This window comes from Nansenia antarctica, assembly GCF_963989245.1.
Source record: "Nansenia antarctica genome assembly, chromosome: 4".
NCBI lineage: Eukaryota > Metazoa > Chordata > Actinopteri > Argentiniformes > Microstomatidae > Nansenia > Nansenia antarctica.
The window spans coordinates 63,756,507-63,780,481 of record NC_137689.1 but is presented as its reverse complement, the minus strand read 5'-3'; the positions used below and the strand labels follow the sequence as shown (position 1 = coordinate 63,780,481).

General features: G+C 43.2%; 1 protein-coding gene across 2 annotated transcripts in view; it reads left to right on the top strand.

Moving 5' to 3' along the window:
* Positions 1-1,507: 1,507 nt before the first annotated feature.
* Positions 1,508-23,975, top strand: part of slc27a6 (solute carrier family 27 member 6) — a 28,004-nt gene continuing 5,536 nt past the window's right edge. For both annotated transcript variants that reach the window (XR_013937420.1, XM_080529913.1), the window contains exons 1-9: positions 1,508-2,151; positions 5,976-6,185; positions 9,093-9,251; positions 11,109-11,233; positions 13,400-13,594; positions 21,660-21,750; positions 22,166-22,364; positions 23,158-23,255; positions 23,809-23,939. Coding sequence is in view for 1 of the 2 variants with exons in the window: in XM_080529913.1 (XP_080386039.1) it covers positions 1,662-2,151; positions 5,976-6,185; positions 9,093-9,251; positions 11,109-11,233; positions 13,400-13,594; positions 21,660-21,750; positions 22,166-22,364; positions 23,158-23,255; positions 23,809-23,939 (1,698 nt within the window). In the remaining variant the exon portion in view is untranslated. The remainder of the gene's footprint in view (positions 2,152-5,975; positions 6,186-9,092; positions 9,252-11,108; positions 11,234-13,399; positions 13,595-21,659; positions 21,751-22,165; positions 22,365-23,157; positions 23,256-23,808; positions 23,940-23,975) is intronic.

Below are 23,975 nucleotides of genomic sequence, written 5' to 3'. Positions count from 1 at the left end.
GTCCATGCATTACAATGAGCCAGCCCTCCAATTTCTACCTCCACCAGCCTCCCTGATGCTTTGGTCATCATTTACAACAGTTGGACTTACTCTAAATGATGGACAGTTGGGTCCACGCGGTAGAGAGTAGTGTCATGTGGATGGAGCATAATAAACTCCTCAAAATAAGTTCAGAAACGTTATTTCGGTTGATTATTCCTCCTCTTTAATAACCAACAGAAGAATATTGCAGGGAATTTCGGCAAATCTTCTTGGACCGCTACCCACACGTTTAGCTGTGTTGCTCATTCCACGAATTCATGATCCTTACAAGTTGTACCTCGTTATAAAGGTGACTAATCAGGCTTTCCAACGATATAAAATACAATACCAATTGGTATTATTAAAGGGGAGGAATAATCGACCGAAATAACATTTCCGAACTTCTTTTGAGGAGTTTACGATCCTTTAATTAGGTAAACTTTTATTTATCCAGGTAAGTCTCATTGAGATCTCTATTCTATCAAAAGCGTCATATAGCAAACATGTTGAATCATATGTAACCTACAGTATGCACTAATATGTGATAGCAGTGACCTACGAGGTCCGAGGTTTCGCTGTACTGTATGTCATCAGTTTAAAGGACAGATATGATTAGGGACATGGGCCAGTGACAGTGAACTTGTACCCAACAATCAGGTCCTGTGTGTTCATGCTAGTTAGGCAAATTGAATTTCAGAGAGCAGGCTGGGGAGAATTGATATCATTGGTAGTGATGCAATGTGATGCGTGCATGTGATGTTTTTGAAACAACGGGGCCTCTTAAAAAAATAAAAGGTGTTTGAATGACACACAAACACTTGCCAGCATTTCTTTAATAAAAGCGTGCTAAAAATAAATATGTGAGACCATTACAAAAGTTAGTAATTAATGTGCTTGCTGTAAGCAAAGTGAACCAGGACTATATGTACGTGTCCGACAGGTCTAAGAGCACCACTGAGACATGGGAACTGGCAGCCCTCTGACAAGACAAGACCACTTGGAAAACATGAAAAAACCAAAACATGTTTGCCATTTCTACAGATTTAACAATACGCAGATATCCTACATCAAAATGTGACTCTCCACACTGTCGCAGAAATTGCAAGATGCATCCCAGAAAACGCTAAATAGCCTACACATAAAATCTCATTCAAAACGAAATAATTGAGACCATTGCCAAATATTTTTATTTTTAATTTATTTTTTATTTTTATTTTTAAATATCAGGGCCAAATGAGGAAGCTGATTCTCCTAGACTTTGCATTAAAAGGGACGGAATCAGACCTTGTTCTAGGGCTAGGCATACCCGCACAAACGCACACAACACACGCACAATCACAGACACACGCACGAAGACAAGGAGAAACACGCTCGTAAAAAAACACTCCCACTTTCAGGGTCAGTAGCCTACAGCAAGAGTCACATGGTTCCATGAGCGCTTCATAAATACGGCAAGGAAGAAGTATACTCAGTCACGGCGCTCTTATCCTCACGTTATCGGCATCTTTTGATGAACATGCACTTGTCACGGCAGTCCTGACTCCAACAGCATCCTTGCCTGACCTGTCCAGTCCTTTCTTTTCCTTTTATCTTGTTCTTTTCCTGAGTATATTCAAAGGAACTGACTTGGAGCAAACGTGATGTTTTTTTTGTCCCTGGGGTGGTGGACAGCTCTCCTGGCGGGTATTTTCTCCTTGCACGTCCTTCAGAAACAATGTTTCCCTTACTTCTGGAAAGACCTGGTTTATTTATTAAGAGTCATCCGATACGGGGCGAGGATTGAGATGTACAAACTGACTTCCAAAGTGGTAACGGTCATGGACAGATTTGTCATACAGGCTGAGCGGATCCCCAACAAAGCGTTTCTTATTTATGAAGGGATAACGTACACTTATCGGGACATAGATGAACGCAGCAACAGGGTGGCGAACGTTTTCCTGGAGCAGGGAGCCTTGAAGAAAGGAGACTCCGTTGCGCTTCTGATGAACAACGAACCCGACTTCGTTTGTGTCTGGTTCGGGTTGAGTAAACTTGGATGTTCTGTGGCTTTCCTGAATACCAACATTAAGTCAAGATCATTGTTACATTGTTTCAACTGCTGCGGGGCTAAAACTCTGGTCGTGGGAGCAGGTAAACACCGCCAGATATAACCTATAATCTCTGTTGTATTATCGCTAGATAATCATCAATCTTTGTTTATTGGATTTTTCGAGAGCATACAATTGTGAACATAGCATTTATACAAGTAAAAAGGTACATATCATCGTTAGATAATAATAATAATAATAATAATAATAATAAACAAAAGTTAGTAATTAGTGTTATTATTATTATTAGGTAATGATTATTATTATTATTATTATTAGGTAATGAACATGCTTCCCCACATTTCGACATGTTTCATGTTTTCGATATTGCTTGTGATATGTTTTAATAGGGACTCAAGCAACAATTCCATTGGTTGTTCTCCCTAGTAAGAATAACATGTTTTGAAAGCCTGAGTATGCCCCTCCCATCTGTCACTCCACCCAGGCTCCCAGGAAGAATATCTGTATATTATTATATTTTTTTTTACAGAATGTGTGTAGTGTTGTGAAACCACAAGCAGCATAGCATCATATTGTGTAGGCCTTATGCACGCTCCAAAAACGACGATGATGATGATTGGAAGTCCTTTTCTGAGAAGTGGTGTATCTACTGGTGATTGGTTTTGGCATGGACCTCTACTACTTACCCTTTGTCAACAAGCTCATTATGTCAATATCATGCAGGGCCATGCAGTCACAGGGCTTAACAAGCTTAGTGACAACACATGCACAATGCACATAGCCCAGGGAGAATAGAGCTTAGTCTCCGGGCACAGTGTCAACCATCGTCAGGGGCCCTTGGAGCAGTTAGGGGTTAAGGGCCTCAAGGGCCTCAAGGGCACAACAGGTAGGCACCTTAGATATGAGACCAGCAACCCTCCAGTCACCAGCTCACATCTGGCTCCCTCCTGTGGAGATGGACACCCCCATAGGAACACCCCCATCCTGTGTGAATGACAGAAACACCATACAACAAACATCACTTAACCATCACTCAATGTGCTCTTAATCACCTTATAGATTTCCCTAATCGTTTATGACGTAGTATATAATATGACAATACATGCCATCATTTGTTATTATGGCTGATCATCATAGGCCCCTATTTAAGGAAATGAAGGACTAGTGCACTATTCTGTTCAGTACTACTGTACAGTGTGGACAACTATTTCTGAGGTGTTCGCTCTAAACACCCTTTCTCCAATGTGTCTCCAAGCACACTCAAATGTTAGCCTGGCTCCCAGATCTGTGTGTTCTCCAGCCAGCTCTGTCGTTGTAATGCCAAACATGTACAGTATAGCATCGTTGATATGACAACAGTAGTCATAGTAGTAGGCTCCTGCAGCTCCTAGAGATCCGGACCCATGCGACTCAAATCCCCCTCGTCTTTAACTGCCCCACATACCATTTGGCATCTCCTCTGGGGCATTCATAGTGAATTTAATGGGAATGTTTGTTTGTTTTTCTGGCTTGTATATAGCTCAGCTCGTCGCCATGGAGTCATGTGTCTCTGTGCTGATTGGTTATAATTGACTGAGAGATGACAGTTCACTGTGAACACAAACATGGGTCTAGAATAGCCTCCAGGAGGCATGCAACACTGCAACTACCAGAGGGTTCACTGTATCTCTGGCTATGGCTTTACCAGAGCTCTGTTGGGTTGAGTCAAGGGGATGATGGTCAGAAAAACTCACCATGCCTTGTGTCTGATTGTGTCTGATGTCAGAAAAACTATATAGTGGTATATATTTACATTGTGAAATGTCTGTGTCATAGCTGCTTTCATCTAAGGCAAAGTTCATGTTTACCTGCCTCCTTTATACACTCAATCCATGACCCCCAGTGGACCCATACAGGAGTTCAGCCAGTGGAGGCTGTTGGAGGTAGAAATCCGAGGATGGGCTCATTACGATGCATGGAACAGAATGAGCAATAGGCTAGCATACAAACAAATGGCACAATGGTGTCATCACTCTCCGATTTCTGACTCCACCAGCCTCTCCAGAGTTCAGCCCTTAGGAGGGTTGTGTTTAATCTGTCAACAGACTTTAGTGTACAAAGTCCTGCGTCTGCCCATCCCTGATTACTACATGCAGCTCAATACCTACCTGAGAAATCACATTCAGACTAATTAAATTAGTAAATATATATATCTTCTGAGCCAACCTCTCTGCAACTTCACGCCCAACCTAAGACTCATTATGCTTTACTAAACTACAGCAACACTGGGAGTTCATTAAAAATGCCTTTCCACCAAAGAACCGTGTAGCCGCGGTGTGTGAGCAGGCTGCCCTGGAGGGTCGGTCACTCGCCGGGGTAAAACGGGGGTTTCATCGTGGTGGATGGTCGCAAACTTCGGAAGCCTGTTTTTGATTGATTGATTGAAAACTTTATTAGAAGATTTGCAGAAGTAGGTACATGAAAGTACATATTACATACAAGGTCAACTAACAGGATAAAAACCCAAGAAAGCCACTGGCTTATTTCAATTGGGGTCCTTGATTCTCAATTCATCGTTACATGTAAGACAGACAAAAAAAAACTAGTACTATCTACAAGATAATACAGACAAATAACTAGTACTATCTACAAGATAAACATACATCCAACATGGGAAGAACAATACAACAAAACATAAGGTATGTACAGCGGGTAGGACAGGTGGGGACATACACCACAGGTGGGGGCGGGGGACAAAACACAAAGTATGTACAGTGGGTAGTTCGGGCAGGGGGACAGACATATAATATGTACAATAATCTTTTAATTTGATTTTTGATTTAGAGGGTCCAGTTACGGATTGCAGCCTCCTGTAAATGTTTTTTGAGAGTGGTTTTGAAGGTGGGCAGTGTTTTGCACTCCTTTAAGATTATAGGAAGGGCGTTCCACATTTTTACTGCATAGTTTGCAAACGAGTTTAACCCCTTGTTTGTGGTGCAACGCGGTTGAACGTGGTTCGTGGAGCTTCCTCTGGTATTGTATGTGTGGACGTTGTTCACTTTTTGGAAGTATGTTGACAGGTACTTGGGTGTCTTTGTGGTGTAGCGTATCTTGAAGACCAGGCCCAGTGCAAGCTGCTGCACTCTGTCAACTACTCGTAGCCAATCAAGGCTAAAAAAATGAGCAGCGGTTAGATGTGTCCTAGGGTTGAGGCCTAGCAGAAGCCTAACCAGTTTATTTTGGGCTGTCTGGAGTCTTGTTTTTTGGGCCTTTGTGGTTCTATAGTACCATGATGTTACGGCATAGTCGAAGTGACATTGAATGAGAGCTCCTGATAGGGTCCTCAGTGTGTTTTTACTGACAAGTGAGGATATCCTGTTATATGTTCTGCATTGGATGATGTTTGCTGTCATACAATGATCAATCAATGTAGAATTATATTGATCACTACTTTGGCTGATGTGATATGTAGACATATTACTATGTATTTGTATATTATAGGCTTACGGTTTCACCATAATAATATATGTAAACGTTGATATGTAAATTGTTTTGACATTAGCTCACACGCCGTGGCTCCACGGTTCTTTGGTGCAAAGGCATTTTTAACGAACTCCCAGCGAAGTCAAAACACGAAAATCTGCGCTCACTACCTTTTCCAGTTGAACATAAACTATAAACTATTGTAATGCTGCTATTGTTTGCGAAGTTACAAGATCCTTACATCCCCACCATATGTTTCAAAGGATGCAAAGTTCTAATGCGGGCTCTCCCCGCTCTGACTGTTGATATTATTGGAGGACACATCCTGTCTTAATAATGATAATATATGCATTTGATGATATGCTAATGATAATCTGTCTACACTACAACCAGAGTTTATTACCCTCTTTTGAACCCTTCATTCTTCCATCCGTCCTCCCTCAGACCTGGTGGACTCCCTGGAGGAAATCTTGCCCAGACTGCAGGAGGACAGCATCAGTGTCTGGGCCATGAGGAACCAGAGCTCCCGTACTGAGGTCCAGACCCTGCTGGACAAGATTCAGACAGCCTCCGTCAAGCCTGTACACCCATCCCTAAGAGCAGCTACCTCCCTCAAGGCTGCTACGCTCTACATATTCACCTCAGGAACCACGGGTAAGGCTATTACACTCTTAAGTGTTTATTACATGTTAATAACATGTTAGACCACCACTTGCCCTGAGAGCAGCTACCTCCCTCAAGGCTGCTACCCTATATTCACCTCAGGAACCACTGGTAAGTTCTATTATACCTTTATTACAAGTTTATGTATGTTTCTTACATGTTTATGACATGTTAGGGTTAGCCAGCCTATATCCCCTGGCCTGTGGGCAATTACCTCCCTGAAGGCTACCAAGCTTGACATATGAATGTCTACACATTAATACTATGTACCGTAAGCCTGTCCTCAGTAGCGGTATCTGGTGGTAACTAACTGGTTTCTCAGGTCTAACTAAGTTAGCTGTGTTAATTCTTACCGTCAGGTCTCTGATTTGAAGGTGAGAATGAAAACCAGGACAGGAGCAGCCTCTGAGGACTGGACTGGAGAGTTCCATGACCGAGTTAGTCACAGAGCCAGTCCCTAACCGTAGTTTACTATGATGTTCTCATGGAGCTTCCCCTGTTAACTGTCAGTTAGCCAGGACACCTCGCTAAGGTCGCCCAGCTAAGTGAATGATGACATGGTAATAAAATGTTTCTGTATTTACAGAAAGATAAGATAAGGACTATAAAATGATGCATGTGAAATAAGAAATTATTTATTTCCTATAGTTTATATTTATATTATTATTTAGTCCTGTGAATGAAGAATCCACAGGTGAGGCACTGCTTGGTGAAATCCATACAGTACAGAACCATACCATAAGTACCATTAACGATTTAAAGGTTGTATTGGCCAATCAAAGTGTGGTATGCTAGTGTGGATAGCTAGGCTAGAAGCATAGACAGTGAGTGTGTTGCTGACTTCTTGATTAAAATGATTAAAAAGCCCTCTCACAGGCAACTGTAACCAAAGGAAACATATCCTGAATACCCTGAACAAATGCAGAGGCAACAGTAAGAACATGGTGATTTAGGCCCAATCCATTTTTCCCCTTACCGCTCGTTTTGGAGTGCCACTTGCTTTTCGGCTTGCCCTTCGGAAGAGAGTCATAAGGGGTAGTGGTTGAAAATCTTCCCTTATGAAATGGGATAACCCTTCAAGACCCTGATACGTCAGTAGTATCATAGAAAAGCATCAACGCTCGCAATTCGTTCACAACTTAAGTTTCACGCTATCAATCGATCAAACAAGTCATCAAATAAAAAAGAATAATGCTTAATTATCAGGCTAGTTCATGACAGAATAGTGGCGTTCTGTAGGCTAGCAACCCGTGCTCATACCCTGCCAGTCTGTACTGGTATAGGACAACAGTGCAACAACTTCGCGCGTGAACTTTAGTTAAATTTCGGGTATCATATGCCATCAAAGGGGGGAAATGTGACATGGAAATATTTCAAAATATGGGACTGTCATGCACAAATCAGCCTTAAAACATAACGTTAGATAGCTAACATTAGACACACAGCTACTACCTCAGCTGCTAGACACATAGGCATAATAGTTTTTTTTTTTGTTATGCTCGTTATAAAGACAAGGTCTATAATACATTGAAATTACATTAAACTAAGATAATACGATGGTTATCATATTTGTTAAAATCTTTATTAAGAAAAGAATTACATGTGTGGAGTTCTCTTCCTGCTTATTCCTGTTTTCACTATTGTGCCGATGATTCACAAGGCATTCTGGGATTTCATAAGACGGAGTGTTGTGGCTCTCTTCGGAGTCTGGTCCTTAGAAATCTCAGTTTGTAGGGCTAACCCTTGTTTTCATGTAGGCCCTAACCCTACATGAAAACAAGAATTGGGACAGCCCTACCCTGCACGTGAACATGCAAAACGGAGGGCCAAGGGGTGAAATGGGATTGGGCCTTAGTGTTGTTTATAGTGGAGCTGTTCGTCTGTTGAGTCTGGGTGAAAAGTCCAGTTTCAGAATCGATTGAGGGGGTCGATGGACTGAAGAACACAGAACCTTACCCTACTTTGATTTCAGGCCCGGCTCCAAAATCAACACCTTGGGGGGGGGGTATATGGACCTACAGTCCATACCCCATTGTATATGGACCTACAGTATACTGTATATATATCATAGCCAAATGCATATTATTGAATGCTATTGAGTAATAATCATGATGATTGTATGAAATATGAATGACTGCATGAACTATTAGAATATGTTGTATGATGGTTCCCCCCTGGTGCCCATTGGTCTGAACTGTGTCAGGGAAATTATTTAAATAGCAGGAAGTGAGGCTAGCAGACAGGAAGTCTTGGCAGGCTTGGGTAAGGGAATACTTTTTTGACCACACAAGGAGACACACACAAGGAGGCACACACACAACTGAAGGAAAGCACACACAACTCACACAAGGAGAGTCTGACAAACTCAAGGAGAACGTAAGGAAAGACACTATAGAAAGTGAGACCGCATTGGAATTATATTTTGTTATTTTGTTATTTTTCTATTTTCTATTGGATGCTATTGGAACTGTGAATTTATGTTTATATTTAAAGGAGAATAAATCCATATTTTTGTTGCAATTATACCTGGACTGGATTTTGTTGGTTTGAATATTTGGATGTGCGTCAAAACCCAGCCTTGCCTGGACGGTGGTTACTAATTGTTTGAAGCCACTACAATATCATAGTATATGGACCTACAGTATATATATTTAGTATATTGCTCTAAGAGCGGATAGTTGTTGTAATGTTTGTTGCAGGTCTGATGGTAGTTATAATTTGTGTTCCAGGCCTACCTAACATTCTCTGATGGTTGTTCTGATGTTGTAGATCTACCTAACGTTCTCTGATGGTTGTTCTGATGTTATAGGTCTACCTAACGTTCTCTGATGGCTGTTCTGATGCTGTTTCAGGTCTACCTAATGTTCCATGATGATGGTTGTTCTGTTGTTGTTTCAGGTCTTCCAAAGGCTGCAGTGATCACCCACCTGCAGTCCCTGAAGGGTGCAGCAGGGTTATGGGCATATGGGGGCACCAGTGATGATGTCATCTACACCACCCTACCCCTCTACCACAGCGCGGCCTCCATGATTGGTATAGGAGGCACCATAGAGCTGGGTAGGGCACTACACAGTTGTTGAGCTGGAAAGGGTAAACTATTCACGAAAAGAGCTGCTTGAATTGTGATGGAACTTTTTTAAGAGTTGTGGCTAGCAGTACTATCTCAATCACTGCCAAAGAATTCCGGAACACTCACCACCTAGAGCGCCAAGTGTTCTATGTGGCATACACCTAGTAACAATATTTTGATTGGCTACAAAATGAAGCATCATATTTTATGCATTTTTGGTGAATCAAGTCACCCTTTGGCCTCTAGAATGTTGACAATTTGGGCAACTTTACCCTCACCCTCAGCACTGAACTTTTTTGTCAGTAAAAAGCTGCAGAAACAGACACTGGCAGACCCTTGTCATCTCAGTTGTCCATCAACAGCTGACTCACATAGAGAAACCTTTGGTTCGATCCGTAATTAACTGATAGCGTAGTTTCGTGTGGCTGGGACCTAAATCAAACAACTCCAAACATGGCCTCAAGAGACACATAGGGTCCAGACTCCACAGTCAATATATTTAAATATATACAGTAAGGAGGGGAAGGGGCCTAGGCCTCAATCATGCTCTGTGACCAGGGATCAAACAGACTATTGTTTGCTCGCTAGTTATGAATGCTGATCACATCCATAATAGAAGCTGTTAGTTGGTTTTCTTGCTCCACCGTATAATCATTATTCATTATCTCTCTCTCGTGCGCGCTCGTTCTTGCTGTCCTTGTTTCTTGTTCGCTCTCTCTCTCTATCTTTCACCCCCCCTCTTTCTTTCTTTCTGTCTTTCTTTCTTTTCTTTATTCTCTCTCTCTGCCCCCCCCCCCCTCTCACTTTAAAGCATTAAATGACATCATCGGATCTCCTAGTCTCTCCTCAATTAGTGCTCTCAGATGAAGAAGAATGTTTTAACGTTATTAGACCATTCAATCAGACTGTTATAATGTTATTGTGGTGAGGTCCTCTCAATGGAGGATGTGGGCCTTTTGTGGTTGATAACATAATGAATCCTCAGTGTTGCTGATTGGGAATGATTTGTGTAACGTGAGTAGGTTTTAGATACGTAAAGAAGGGGGTTTGTATGGGATTTGTATCTACGTAACTGTAATCAAAATGGTGAGCGGAAGGAGTCTCTGGCAGTACTGTGATATGGGAAGCGCCAGTGATGTCAGACCTATAGGCTTTGTTTGACTGTTGCACATTAATTCCAACTAACAGCAAAAGTTAGACAGTGCAATGTCCTCGCAACTAAAATCCTTGGAAATCCAGGACATCATCGACCTCCCAGTCTCTGAACAGTCCATTCCTCCCTGTCTCCCTCTGTACCAACATTGTAGTAACGTTGTATTGACTCAGCGGGGAAGAGCAAGAACCCAACACTTGTTACTTTTTACCTCAGGATGTCTATCAGTGAATGATGTTTGAACCCTGTGCTCCCTTCTGGAACTGGCTATGTGTGTTCTGGAGTTCTGAAACCTCAAGTAGCCTCTTGTCCTAGTTTCCACCTTCCACCTGTCCGTTTATTGGAGGAGAGGATGGAGTTAATCCGTCGAAAGAAGCTTTTGAGTTCTGTCCCAACAAGTCATCATTGTGCAGGCAGACAATGAACCTGTTGAACCTAGCATCTCTGGTTCCACTCCCCAGAGCACTTCATAAAGAATTTGTTAAGCATTCATTAACCACTTGAGATGGCCTGGTAGATAGATGCCTGGGAGATAGAACTGTAGAATAAATTTGATCCAATCCATCCAACTCTGTAATGGAATAGAACAGAAAATATTAGAATAGAACAAAACAGAATATATACGTATATGATACAGTAGCATAAGATATTTCTCTATGATATATCAGCTGTTGTTCTATTTCCCGTTCAGGTGCTACCTGTGTTTTGAAGAAGAAGTTCTCTGCCTCGCAGTTCTGGAACGACTGTAGGAAGTATGACATCACCATCTTCCAGTACATCGGGGAGGTCTGTCGATACCTCTGTAACCAGCCCACGGTAATCATCATCATCATCATCATCATCAAAACCCAATTAACCAATTATCAACGGTTCTCTACTCTTAATTACCAATGGTTCTCTTTCTCTTGCTCAGAAAGATTTTGTTCTGAGAGGACAGATTACTTGCAACCCCTTGACGCGAGTCCGTGTAAAGTTTGTGTCTAGTTTTTTCACAGAAAATAGATTTAAAACAGGGCCTGAACATGAAAGGAATCTAGATCTAAATCATCCCTTTAACATCGACCTGTCTCTATCATACTCTCAGCCCAACATATTTCCCCTCATTCAACCTCCACCTCCCCTTTTAGTTCCACTGTGTATGTGTCATTCTTTATGGAGATGAGTGGAGACATTCTGGTCTTTTGTGCCTGACTGGTTGGAGCATGGTGCTGGAAATACCACAGGTTTGGGTTTGATTGCAACATTGATGTTCATTTCATCAGGTGACCCATGTCAGGTTTTTCTAGGTCAATGTAGAATATCACCAGATCTGGATTTTCCCAAATTAAAACACTAATTCTCGCTGCACCATAACCAAGTGAGGGAATGTTTATCAAGAAACTACGGTATTTGATTTTGTTCCAACAATTAAACTTACGAGTCGGGAGTCCTGGTCTGTCGCGGCGTCCCCCAGATGAGGCAGGCTTCAGAACAGATTGTCCTGATTGTGTTGCATTTTCATGGCAGAGGGATAAGAGGGGCTTTTGTTTAGGTGTTCGTCTTTTCATGGGTATGTGTGCATGCGTGCGTACACACACACACACACACACACACACACACACACACACACACACACACACACACAGTCTATCAGGAGAAAGTGGTCTCCTCCCATGGCTAGGGCTGACAAGTGCACAGAGCTCAAAGAACTCTTTGTCCCATGTCTCCGTCCTTCTCCTCCTCTCTCTATCTCTCCTCATCCTCTCTCTCTCCTCTCGTCCTCTCTCTCCGATGAGGTTATGCAAGAGGGTGGAAAGCTGGCAGTGGCACACAGGACCCTCCACTGATGGGAAAAAGTTTACACATTCAATACGAGGACGCACACACACACACACACACACACACACACACACACACACACACTCGCACACTCAAACTCAATATGTGTGTACAGAAGTAAGCATTTGGAAAATCATTAACTGTAACCCCGATGTGTACATACACACATTCTGTATGTGCTCACACACATGGATACACATGCTCATCACGTGTGCACAAACACAGACATTCTGCATACACAGAAAGAAACCCATAAAATCAGTCATTCACAACTACACAAAGGACAGTTGAGCACAAACAAAAAAAGGCAAGCACACACACACACACACACACACACACACACACACACACACACACAGAGGATGAGTTAAATGGGCAGGGTAGGGGACAGCTACCACAGAAAATCACTGTCACAGATACTTCAGAGGCTCATACACAGGCTTCAGAATGTGCTGGTTGACTGGCTCTCTTTGTCAGGACACACGCACACAAACACAAACACACACACACACACACGAACACGCGCGCACACACACACACACACACACAGTATCTGAAACAGGGCGGGTAAACCAGTGTGTTTGCATGTCAATGTGAGCAGGAATTCCAGGTTCCCCAGTCAAGGTGGTGGATTGCATCATAGTATCTGACTTCCTTTGCATCGCCCATTGATGACTTCTAACAAGTGAAGTTACTTGTGAACCGTTTATTTGGTCTGTGCAACTCAACTTTGGTCTGCTCTATTGAAACAAAATCCTTAAATAATAATGAATCCCCCTCTTAAATGAAATACATAATGAGTTATCGCAGTATGTTCTATGTATTAGAGTCTAATAATTAGACGTTTGTTTTACCCAGGAGTCCCATTGAGATAAAAGTTGTGTTCTAAGAGGCATATCCATGTTAAAAACAGGAAACATTCAAGACTTAATCTACAATTTATATATATATATAATATAAAAATATATGTAATATATTATTATTATTATTATTATTATTTTAATATATAATACAATATTTTAAAATGTTTTATTATTATAAAAAATATATATTAAACCTTTATTTATACAACTACCCCCAGGTTGTTTTGTTGGTTGATGTAAATTACAGTACTCGACTCTGCTCATGTCAAACTAACACGCCATTGACTACATCTCCCATCAGGTCATAGGAGAGAAGGACCACAAGGTGCACATGGGTGTGGGTAACGGGCTGCGGCAGGACGTGTGGCGTGAGTTTCACCGGCGCTTCGGGGAGGTGCGGATGTGTGAGCTGTACGGCTCCACCGAGGGGAACCTCTGCTTCATGAACCACATCGGCAAGATCGGTGCCGTGGGCCGCTCCAACTTTTTCTACAAGGTGAGAGCGAGCTGGCCAACATGGCAACCTCTGACCAACATGGCAACCTCTGGCCAACATGTCAACCGCACCCCTATTGGGTGTAACCGTGTGGATGATAAGACCGACATGGCAACCCTAAGCCTATTGGGTTGAGATTAGATTAGATTAGGGGCTCTTAGGTGGCATAGTGGGTTAAGCGCTGACCATGTAACCGCAGGGTCCCCGGTTCGATTCTGGCCGGGGACATGTCCTGCATGTCATCCCTCCTCTCTCTCTCACCCATCCTTCCTGTCTAAATCTTCATTGTATCTGTCAAATAAAATGAAAAAATATGAGTGGGACTGCCCCACTCAGAAAAAATAACTTAATAAATAATTAGATTAGATTCAACTTTATCGTCATTGCAGAGTACTTTAGAGATATATACAGTTATGAGCAATGTACAGCTATGGTAGCTTATGTACAATATGTAATGTACAGATGTAAAAAAGAGGCTATATAAAAGAGGTATGTGCAATGTGCAATATACAGTATGTGCAACGGTAATATTGTAAACATCAGTAGTGCAAAGGTTAAGGCCTTAGACTTGTCTTCCATGGAGAATCTCCATTGTACGGGCTCATTGTAATGCATGGAATCACATAAGAAATGGTGTCAAACACAGAACTTCAGGGCTTAAGCATGTTTAGCTTTAATCCAGTGGAAGGAGTTTCCCCAGGAACTCACTCTAGTCAGGGCTGGCCTCCCTCCCCCCTCAGAGCCTGACTCTGAGGTTAACACATCTGGCTCAAACACATCACTATAAACACTACCAGGGATAGGAATCTCTTCCTCTTCCTCTTCCTCTCTCTCTCTCTCTCTCTCTCTCTCTCTCTCTCTCTCTCTCTCTCTCTCTCTCTCTATCTATCTATCTCTCTCTTGCTCTCCCTCTCTCTCTCTCTCTCTCTCTCTCTCTCTCTCTCTCTCTCTCTCTCTCAGTGTGTGTCAGTTGAGAATGGAATGGAATGAGGAATTATTTGTGTGTGAGTGTGTTTAGGGGGGGGGGAGGGGTCTCAACTAGGATCATGGATGGCTGAGTTTACTCAGATATGTAATATATAATAACAATAACTTTTTATTTGTATAGTGCTTTTCCTGCCAACGTTGCAGCTCAAAGTGCTACAATCATTCTATAATCATCATTTAATTATGTAGTCATTTAAAGGCAATATTAGAAAGATGGGTTTTTAGTCTTGACTTGAGCATGTTTGCTGAGGTTGCATCCCTAATGTAAACTGGCAGTGCATTCCACAATCTGGGTGCATAAAATGAGAATGCAGCCTCACCAAATCTCTTCTTTTATACATGTGGTACACAGAGAAAAGCGTCAGAAGATCTGAGAGCTCTATTGGGCTGATATAAACAACGTTAAAATAAATGCATTGTTCCTATCTTCCTCTCTTCTTCCCCTCCTTGATGACATCAGGGATTACCTCTAGGATGTAGCATAGTTGAACGTATAGAAATAGAATGAGTAGAACGGAAATGGTCCCTCAGCCCATGGCAATTTGGCTGGTACACCAAAAGATGGCTGACATGGAGTTGTAATCTCTTGTGTCATTGCCATGGTAATCATTATTGCTGCATTTGTAGAACACAGTGAGAAGCTAAAGATTCAGAGGCCGCACCATAGCAACGAAGCATCTGACTGAACATTCCGATGTCAGTTGAGGTGATTTGGTCGTCAATAAAGCTGTCAAGTAAATCCTTTTTACACAAACAAATGGCCGCCGACAAACCCACCATGGAATGTTGATTTGAATGGCCACGTTTGTTCCGCTCATTCTATTTCTATAGTTGAACATCAGTAACGACTTCTAGGGAAGGAGGAAATAGGCACCGTAAATTGTTAGAGCACAGAGGCGTCACTGTTTCACAGTCAGCGAGTAGATAAGCTGTGTGAAACCAGGCGTACCGACTCTCTCCTGTCAATGACTGCCTTGATTCCCTCTGGAAGAAATGTGGGGCCAAAAATCAGTCACAAAACCACCGTCCAACATCACATATATGTGTGACATTATGTGAACCAGGTGTTCACCGTTCAGAGAGGTCATTCAACTGTCAGTAAGGCAGACTTCCAGAAGACACGGATTACCAATAGCCAGTAAGAGACAAGCACATGGCTACTTGACCTATCACCTGCTTAGAGGAGCAGAATAACAACCAGATGGTCAGACTAAGACAAAGTCATGCACACACACACACACACACACACACACACACACACACACACACGCACACACGCACACACGCACACACACACACACACACACACACACACACACACACACACACACACACACACACACACACACTCACACACACACACTGTCAAACACACACAAAAGCCTTTTCCTGGTTTAGCATGCACCATGAGTGTCTATAATTAGCCTCCCTCTATTCCTGCGCATTGCTGATGATGGTAATAAGTAGTAGAGTCAGAGTGAGTGGGTAGACGCTCTTAAGGTGATTAATGTAGCCCTATTCTTAGGTTGATGGACTGATGCTCTCCCTCCAAGCCTCTTGACCCACAAATAATATTAGAAAACATGATCATTATCAGACGACACACCTTTCTGGTTCATGTTATTACAGGTTAATACTGTAAAAATAATAATTTGTGTGGTTATATGTTGCCAGTTCTGATGTCAGCTCTACCTCCTCTGTGCTTCTATAAACAGACCATAATAATCAGCACTGCAGCATTGAGACATTATGCCTGCTATCTCACTGTTTGTTGCTAGGCCACTGTCACCAAGGAGACACGTGCGGCATGCCATGCTGTGGGGACCTGGGAATATCCCTTGCAGGAAATGAAGGCCTATGTGTGGGTGTCCATGTATGTTTGTGTGTGTGTGCGCCATTACTGCTGGGTGCGTGTGTGTGTGTGTGTGTGTGTGTGTGTGTGTGTGTGTGTGTGTGTGCGCGCACGTGCGTGCTTGTCTATGCGTGCATGCATCTGTGCAAGCCTATACTTGGCACCATTTCTAATGGTAATGTGTGTTTGCGAGAGTGTGTGTCTGTGTTTGTGCACTAGGGAGGGAATGTGAGTGAATTTCTTCTGGGAATGTATACTAGCTAATGTGTTCCTGGTAATCAGGCTAGCCAGAAGGTGGTCAACATGGAAGCTACCATTATCTACCTTTTCTAGAATTATATATCTAGAATTCCATACCTAGAATTAGGCTATTGCTTACTACTGCTTACTGCTTGGCTGTGTAGCCTAGCCTGGCTTTCTGCTATATGGCACTTCAGCAACACTGGAGCATTGCTCTGAGTCCGTCCCTGCTGTGTGGGAGGTCACACAAGTCACTGGAGGAAGGAAGTGGGGGATGGTGCCAATGGGGCGTATTCTGTTCTGTAGATAGAAACTGCTTTCATCTGGAGACTGAACCCAGTCAGGTACTTGTGTAACAGTAACGTTAGTTACTTCTTTTTTTTCCTTTTTTTCTTTTACACTCCTAAGTGTGGAATGTGACTGTGGAATGTGTGACAGCTGCAGCTTCCTCCTTAGGTAGCGTTTTTAAACGTTTGATAAACATTCTCTATCTAATATATGGGCACATTTCTTTCAGAAGGAAAGTGTTATGCCTATGAATTGTTTTCCAGATTTATCAGATATATCATATATATCAGATTTGAGGGTTTCTAAAGGGAAGTCTTTTCCCCTAGTTTTACTGAGCCTAACAGAGGAGCTTTGTGTTCCCACACAAACACACACGCCTCAATGTGCAACATGCTAACAACACACACACTTCTAAAATATTTCTTTGAAAACCCAGCTATATTCGTATTATCCGCTTTGCTGCCAAAGTTGGTTTTCTGACCAAATGAGCTTATGAGTCAGGAGACAGAGGTGAGGAGGTTAATCTCTACAGATTTTATATCATACACTCCACATTAGTTGGAGTTATGAGGATGTTGTTTTGAAGTGTGTGTGTGTGTGTGTGCGTGCATGTGTGAGTGCGTGCATACATGAGAGAAAGGGAGGTTTTCAACAGTGAAGAAACCCCACATGCTCTCCCATCCCCACTCAGATGAACTCTTGAAAACGGTCATGCTTATGTGTGTGCATGTGCGTGTGTGCGTGTGTGCGTGCGTGAGTGTATTTGGAATGCCAGGCATTCATGGAATAGTTGTTTGTTTGTACAGAAGTCCAGAGGCTAGACCTGTTAAGAGTCTTATATTAATCAGATTTGTACTTCTAATTTAAGAATCGTTATTTTTGTTGTTAACATCGGATGCTTTTCTTCATGAATAAAAGTGACAACTGTATTCTGAGGTTGTTCCTACGAGCGAGCTTTAGTTTTACAATCGGTAGATTGGTAATGTTTGTTATCGTATTGGGTAACCCTTTGAAGAACCCTTTTGGGTTCCACGTTGAACCCTTTTGAGTTCCATTCAGAACCTTCTGTGGAAAGCTTGGGTGCATCTAAAGTAGGCCTATGCTATTCAGTGTCAGGATTTCAGTATGGATGAACTGAATACAATTAATTTCAAGTCAATACAAAATAAAGAATACTAGGATACATCGGAATAGATGTAATCAATTCATCCTTTAATTGAAATGCAAATGGAGGAACAAACATGAAAGAACTAGTCGCTGTCGCTGTAGCTGTCACTGTAGCTGTCACTGTAGCTGTCACTGTAGCTGTCACTGTTGCTCTCGCTGTTGCTGTCACTGTAGCTGTCGCTGTTGCTGTCGCTGTAGCTGTCGCTGTTGCTGTCGCTGTAGCTGTCGCTGTAGCTGTCGCTGTAGCTGTCGCTGTTGCTGTCGCTGTTGCTGTCGCTGTAGCTGTCGCTGTAGCTGTCGCTGTTGCTGTCACTGTAGCTGTCGCTGTTGCTGTCACTGTAGCTGTCGCTGTTGCTGTCGCTGTAGCTGTCGCTGTAGCTGTCGCTGTAGCTGTCGTTGTAGCTGTCGCTGTTGCTGTCGCTGTCGCTGTCGCTGTCACTGTAGCTGTCACTGTAGCTGTCGCTGTTGCTGTCACTGTAGCTGTCGCTGTAGCTGTCGCTGTCGCTGTCGCTGTCGCTGTCTCTGTCACTGTAGCTTTCACTGTAGCTGTCACTGTAGCTGTCACTGTAGCTGTCACTGTAGCTGTCACTGTCATTTTCCCCAGACCTTCTTTGTCTCTTCTGAGACGTTCCCTCTGACGGGCAGCTGTCAGGGTGTCTTTTTCTTTTCCTAGACACCCTTGGAGCCTGAGGTGCATGCACCCAGTCGGGCACTCTGGCGCCCTCAGGTAGGGGAACCAGGGACCTTTCCAAAGCTTCTGTAGGTCGCTCGTCATTATATGGGGCTGCAGGGTTTCTCTGTCTCTGTTCCTCAGCCCTTATGTCGTTATTATGTTCCTCTCTAACGGCAATCCTTATCACGTTCCTGGCCACCTCCCCCTCAAGTCCGACCATTGGGCTGACAGGCCATTGGGCTTGGGCTGAGGGCCCCGCAATGGCTGGGGAGACAAGGTGGTCTTGGTGGAAATGTTGATCTCTGTTTTCCATGTTCATGCATATGAGGCAGCGCCACTGCCTAGCTAGCCGCTCGGCCTCAGCATGGGCTCTGTCTCCCTGAGGGTGGCAGGATCCTCCAGGGTAGGACCTGTCTCCCACAGGGTTGGTGGACCTGGTGTCTCCACAGCCATTGTGAAGGTTCCAGGTTCCTTCAAGTCCAGGCCCAGAGGAGAGCTCATGGAATATGTGAACCTCCTCCTCCTCCTCCTCCTCTTCTTCCTCCTCCTCCTCAAAGTCATCAATAATGTGAACTGAGTCGTTGTCACTACTACTACTGTCACTGTCCAGCACCCCAATTGGACATGAGGCATTGCTCCCCTGGCTCTGCTGCTCTTCATCCTCACTGTCCAATACCAGTATGTGTTCTGGCACCACATCATCATCATCATCATCGTCGTCGTCAGATAATACGATGAGTGGAGGAGGAGCATAGAACCCAAACTCCCTCCCTACTTCATTCCCTCTGGTTGTCCAGGGGGTCCCTCTCAGGGGGGATCTGTCTCTGAAGCCAGGAGACGATGCATCTAAGAGAATACAAACAGCATCATATTACAAGTTACATGTTGAATGTAGACCTTCTCTGATCTCTCAATCTACACAACTACTATGACTGAATTTCAAACATCTTCACATGTTGAGATGTTATACATCCTTTTTCTTCAAATCAGTACTTACCAGAATGATCAGTCCGATGTGTAAAGTTGTCTTGAAATCTATTGTTCCTATTCATTTTGCTTTTCAAATGTATCCAAAGTTCTATGAGGTTATATCGTCAAAAGATATCGATAGATACTGAAGGTAAAGGTGTGTTGGCTGTTGCAGACCGAATGTCACTGATAGTTCCGGTGACAGGCTTTTTAATTTGAGAGAAATGTGATCATAGTTCTTTGTGACATCATAATCACTGTTAAATAGAGGTTCTATCTAGAAGGTTCTGATTATTCCATGCTACTGCATGTCAACAGACCCAGATAATAAAGCAAATTCAAAATGGCTTTGAGAGAGAGTCAAATAAACAGACTTATAATTGACTTATATAGCGCTTTTCTAGACACTCAAAGACGCTTTACAAACTGAAAAGATCGAGTAGTAATAAAAAAGAAATAAAAGAAAATATAGGGGCCTAATAGTGCTGGGGACACATGGGAAGGGGAGATGGAGAGGGTTAACTGGTGAAGGACTCGAGTTGGACTACTGAAGGTAGACTGGGTTAGGGTTAGGGTTAGAACACAACACATCTCTTGTATAGTGCCAACATAGACACAACAGCTATAGGAGTCCGCATTCCATAATGTTTATGATCCCGTTCTTCAGTGAGTGTTCAACTCAGGAGAGAGTGTTCATAAACAGGACAGAGATGGACTTTCAACAATCCTATGGGCACAGTTACAGCCACTACAGTTATACTAGTCTACATTCTGTGTGAAATGGACAGACATTATTCCCATAGGCATTTTACAGAATTCATACATGTTAAAAATCCTCTACAATGTGCACCTGAGAAATCTGCAGGAATTGATGCAATCATGTCATCATGGACCACAATCGCAAAGGAATGTTTCTAACATCTTGTGGAATCAATGCCACAGAGAATTGAGGCTGTTTTGAGAGCAAAGGGAGCCCCTACCCAGAATTAGTATAGTGTTCCTAATAAAGTGTTCGGTGAGTGTAAGTTTTCCCCAGGCATGTTTAACCAAGCACTTCAAAGGTGATGATAACATACTCAGAGATGGGTTGGAGACTCACAACTTTAACTCAACTCCTTTTTTTGACGGCATAACATGGTGGATTTGAGAATTTACAGAGGCGGTCTTAGATGATGATTTGAGCCAACTGGTTACTAATTTAGTTTACCCTGATAAGGACTTTCAGAATTTATCATTTATTGACTTTTTTAGTTAAGTTGGCAGCCTATCCTCATTTGAATATTCAGCTGAATTTGCCACCTTCATAGGCTGTGCTGTGACAGGTTGTAGGCTAGTACCTCAGGGGACATAGGTTCCAAATACTCCGATGCAGTAGGCTACTGTCTGAAACCATTTCAAAATATATATTTTTTGCCTTCGAGATGTTGGTCTGCAGTGACTGGTCAGCTTTCTCAAGAGACCTGGACTGATAGGGAGACTTTAGGTGTTAGCCTATGGCAACAAATGAAGAATCCTTTTAGAACCCTTTTTCTAAGAGTGGAAACTACAGCTTTGTGTTAATCAAATCACTTCTTCATGTGTTCAGTTCAATTCTTCAAGTCTTTTTTTGTCAGCTGAAGAAAACCTTGTAAGGCAAACTCTATTAAGAATGTAGTAACTCATCATCCTATGGCTAAGGGCCTTGTTAGATGGACAACATACAGATGTTGCTACAGACATGTTCTAACAAGGTTTATGGAGTGTTAAGAAATATGTACACGTGTAGCCTGGGGTGGTCCAGTGGTCTAAATGAAAAATATGAGTAGGACTGCCCCACTCAGAAAAAAATGACCGTAAAAAAAGTGATTATCTTTGTGATTATCTATGTTGTTATTGTTGTTGCCCTGTAGCTCATCTTCAAGTATGACCTGGTGAAGTACGACATGCTCAGGGACGAACCGGTCCATGATGAGCACGGCTTCTGTCAACACGTCAAGAAGGGTGAGAGAACACGCATGATACCAACACGTAAACATAAATGGGTGATTATTGTAGAGTATCCACACAGTGCTTTGGCCTGTTTGCTCCAGCCTTATATACTGTCTACTTCCCTCCATGTGTTCTCTCTCTCCCTCCTCTCTCTGCCCTCTGTCTCTCCGCTCTGCGTGTCCTCTCTCTCTCTCCCTCCTCACTCTCCCCTCTGTGTGTCCTCTCTTTCTCTATCCCCTCTCTCTCTCTCTCCCCTCTCTCTCTCCCCTTTCTCTCCCTCCTCACTCTGCCCTCCGTATGTCCCCTCTTTCTCTATCCCCTCTCTCTCTCCCCTCCTCCTATCCTCCTCCCCTCCTCCTGTCCTCCCCTCCTCTCTCTCCCTCTCTCCTTGCCTCCTCCACACCCCCCCCCCCCTCCACTCCTCCAGGTGAGACGGGCCTCCTCCTCTCCAAGGTCTCTGCCACTAGCCCGTTCTTCGGCTACGCAGGAAGTAAACAGCTGACCGAGAAGAAGTTGATGAGGAACGTGTTTGTGAAGGGTGACGCCTACTTTAACACAGGTGACCTGATGGCTGAAGACCAGGACAACTTCATCTGCTTCAAGGACCGAGTGGGAGACACCTTCAGGTATAGATGCTCTGATACAGCCATGTCTAGGGTTCAACACGGGTTGCTAAACAATGTTAAAGTGGAATTTTACCCTGTAATCCAGTGGATTTGTTGTTGTTTTCATTATTCAATGGTAGACACATTCACCAAGAAAAAACAACCTGAATCTCGAAATTGGCCATTTGATTCAACTCCTACAACTCCCAAGATTACCCTCTCCCTCCCACGTGAGGTACTTCTGTTGAACAGCGCAAGAGCTAGCGTGTGCTGCTCTCTGGGAATCACTGGCATAGTAGAGCAGGGTCAGAATGCAAAAACTCTTGTCTGACGTATTTTAACGTGGTAGTGTGGTGGTATGAGACTTTATTTAGGAAAGTAACACAGACCTTGCGTTTCGATAAATGATGCAGATACACACTAAATGGTGATAGTTCGAGACGGTATGCATTATGAATTGACCATAAATACACATGAAAATGGTTTTCCGGTAAACTCCCCCTTTTTATAGCTGCATGTATCTGCATAGGAATACAAATGGGGTGTTAAATAGTGTAACGGACAGAGTTGGAGACACCTTCAGGTGTACATGCTGGTTTTACAGGCTGGTTTTACAGGCTAGTTCTGTAGGCTCCTGCACACATTGTACTGTGTGTCTGGGTTTGTGGAGATTCACATTTATTTTTTTCCTGAATTGAATAGAATCTTGCCCTTTTTAACTCTTATGTAGTTATATATTAAGGCAAAACAAACAGAGGGTTGAATGTGTGTGGTTTCTGTAACTGTTAGTAACGGTCACTGTTTGTGGTTCCAGATGGAAGGGTGAGAATGTGGCAACAACAGAGGTGGCGGAGGCACTGGGACTGGTGGACTTTATACAGGAGGTCAATGTATACGGGGTGGAGATACCAGGTACTGTGTGTGTGTGTGTGTGTGTGTGTGTGTGTGTGTGTGTGTGTGTGTGTGTGTGTGCGTGTGTGTGTGTGTGTGTGCGCGCCTGGTGACCTGGACAGTCTGTTCTAGACAGGGATTCATGAACAAATAGTCTGTTGACTTACTCTACCCAGAACTACATGACATGAAAATCTGACATGAACTATGTGCTGTATCGTGCTCACCCATTTCAGAAAAGTGCCTACACTGATGCCTACCAAGTGCCTACACTGACACTCAATTGCTTTGCTAATTGGCAGGCAAACAGTTAAAGATGACACAAAGGATCTCAGAGTGATAGTGGAATAATTGTCCCAATTGGAGATTAATGATTTATGTAATGTCAGGAATTAGACCGTGCCACCCATTAGAGATGAAAGATTTATGTAATGTTAGCAATTAGACTGTGCCCCCTGTCCAGAGTCGGTGGCTACAGACCTCTTTTATCCCAGCTCCTTAATGAGGCTACTAATGAAGAGGGGTGAAACTGAAGAAACAGGAAATGATTAACGGGGAACCATTGTGTCTACAGGCAATGAGGGACGAGCCGGAATGGCAGCTATCATTGTGAGGCCAGAGTGTGAGTTCAACGGGAAGAAGATGTTTGACAACGTTGTGAAAGACCTACCGGGCTACGCTCGCCCGCTCTTCATCAGACTACAGGTCAGGAGACTGTGAGCTGATGTGTTGTCATGGTGA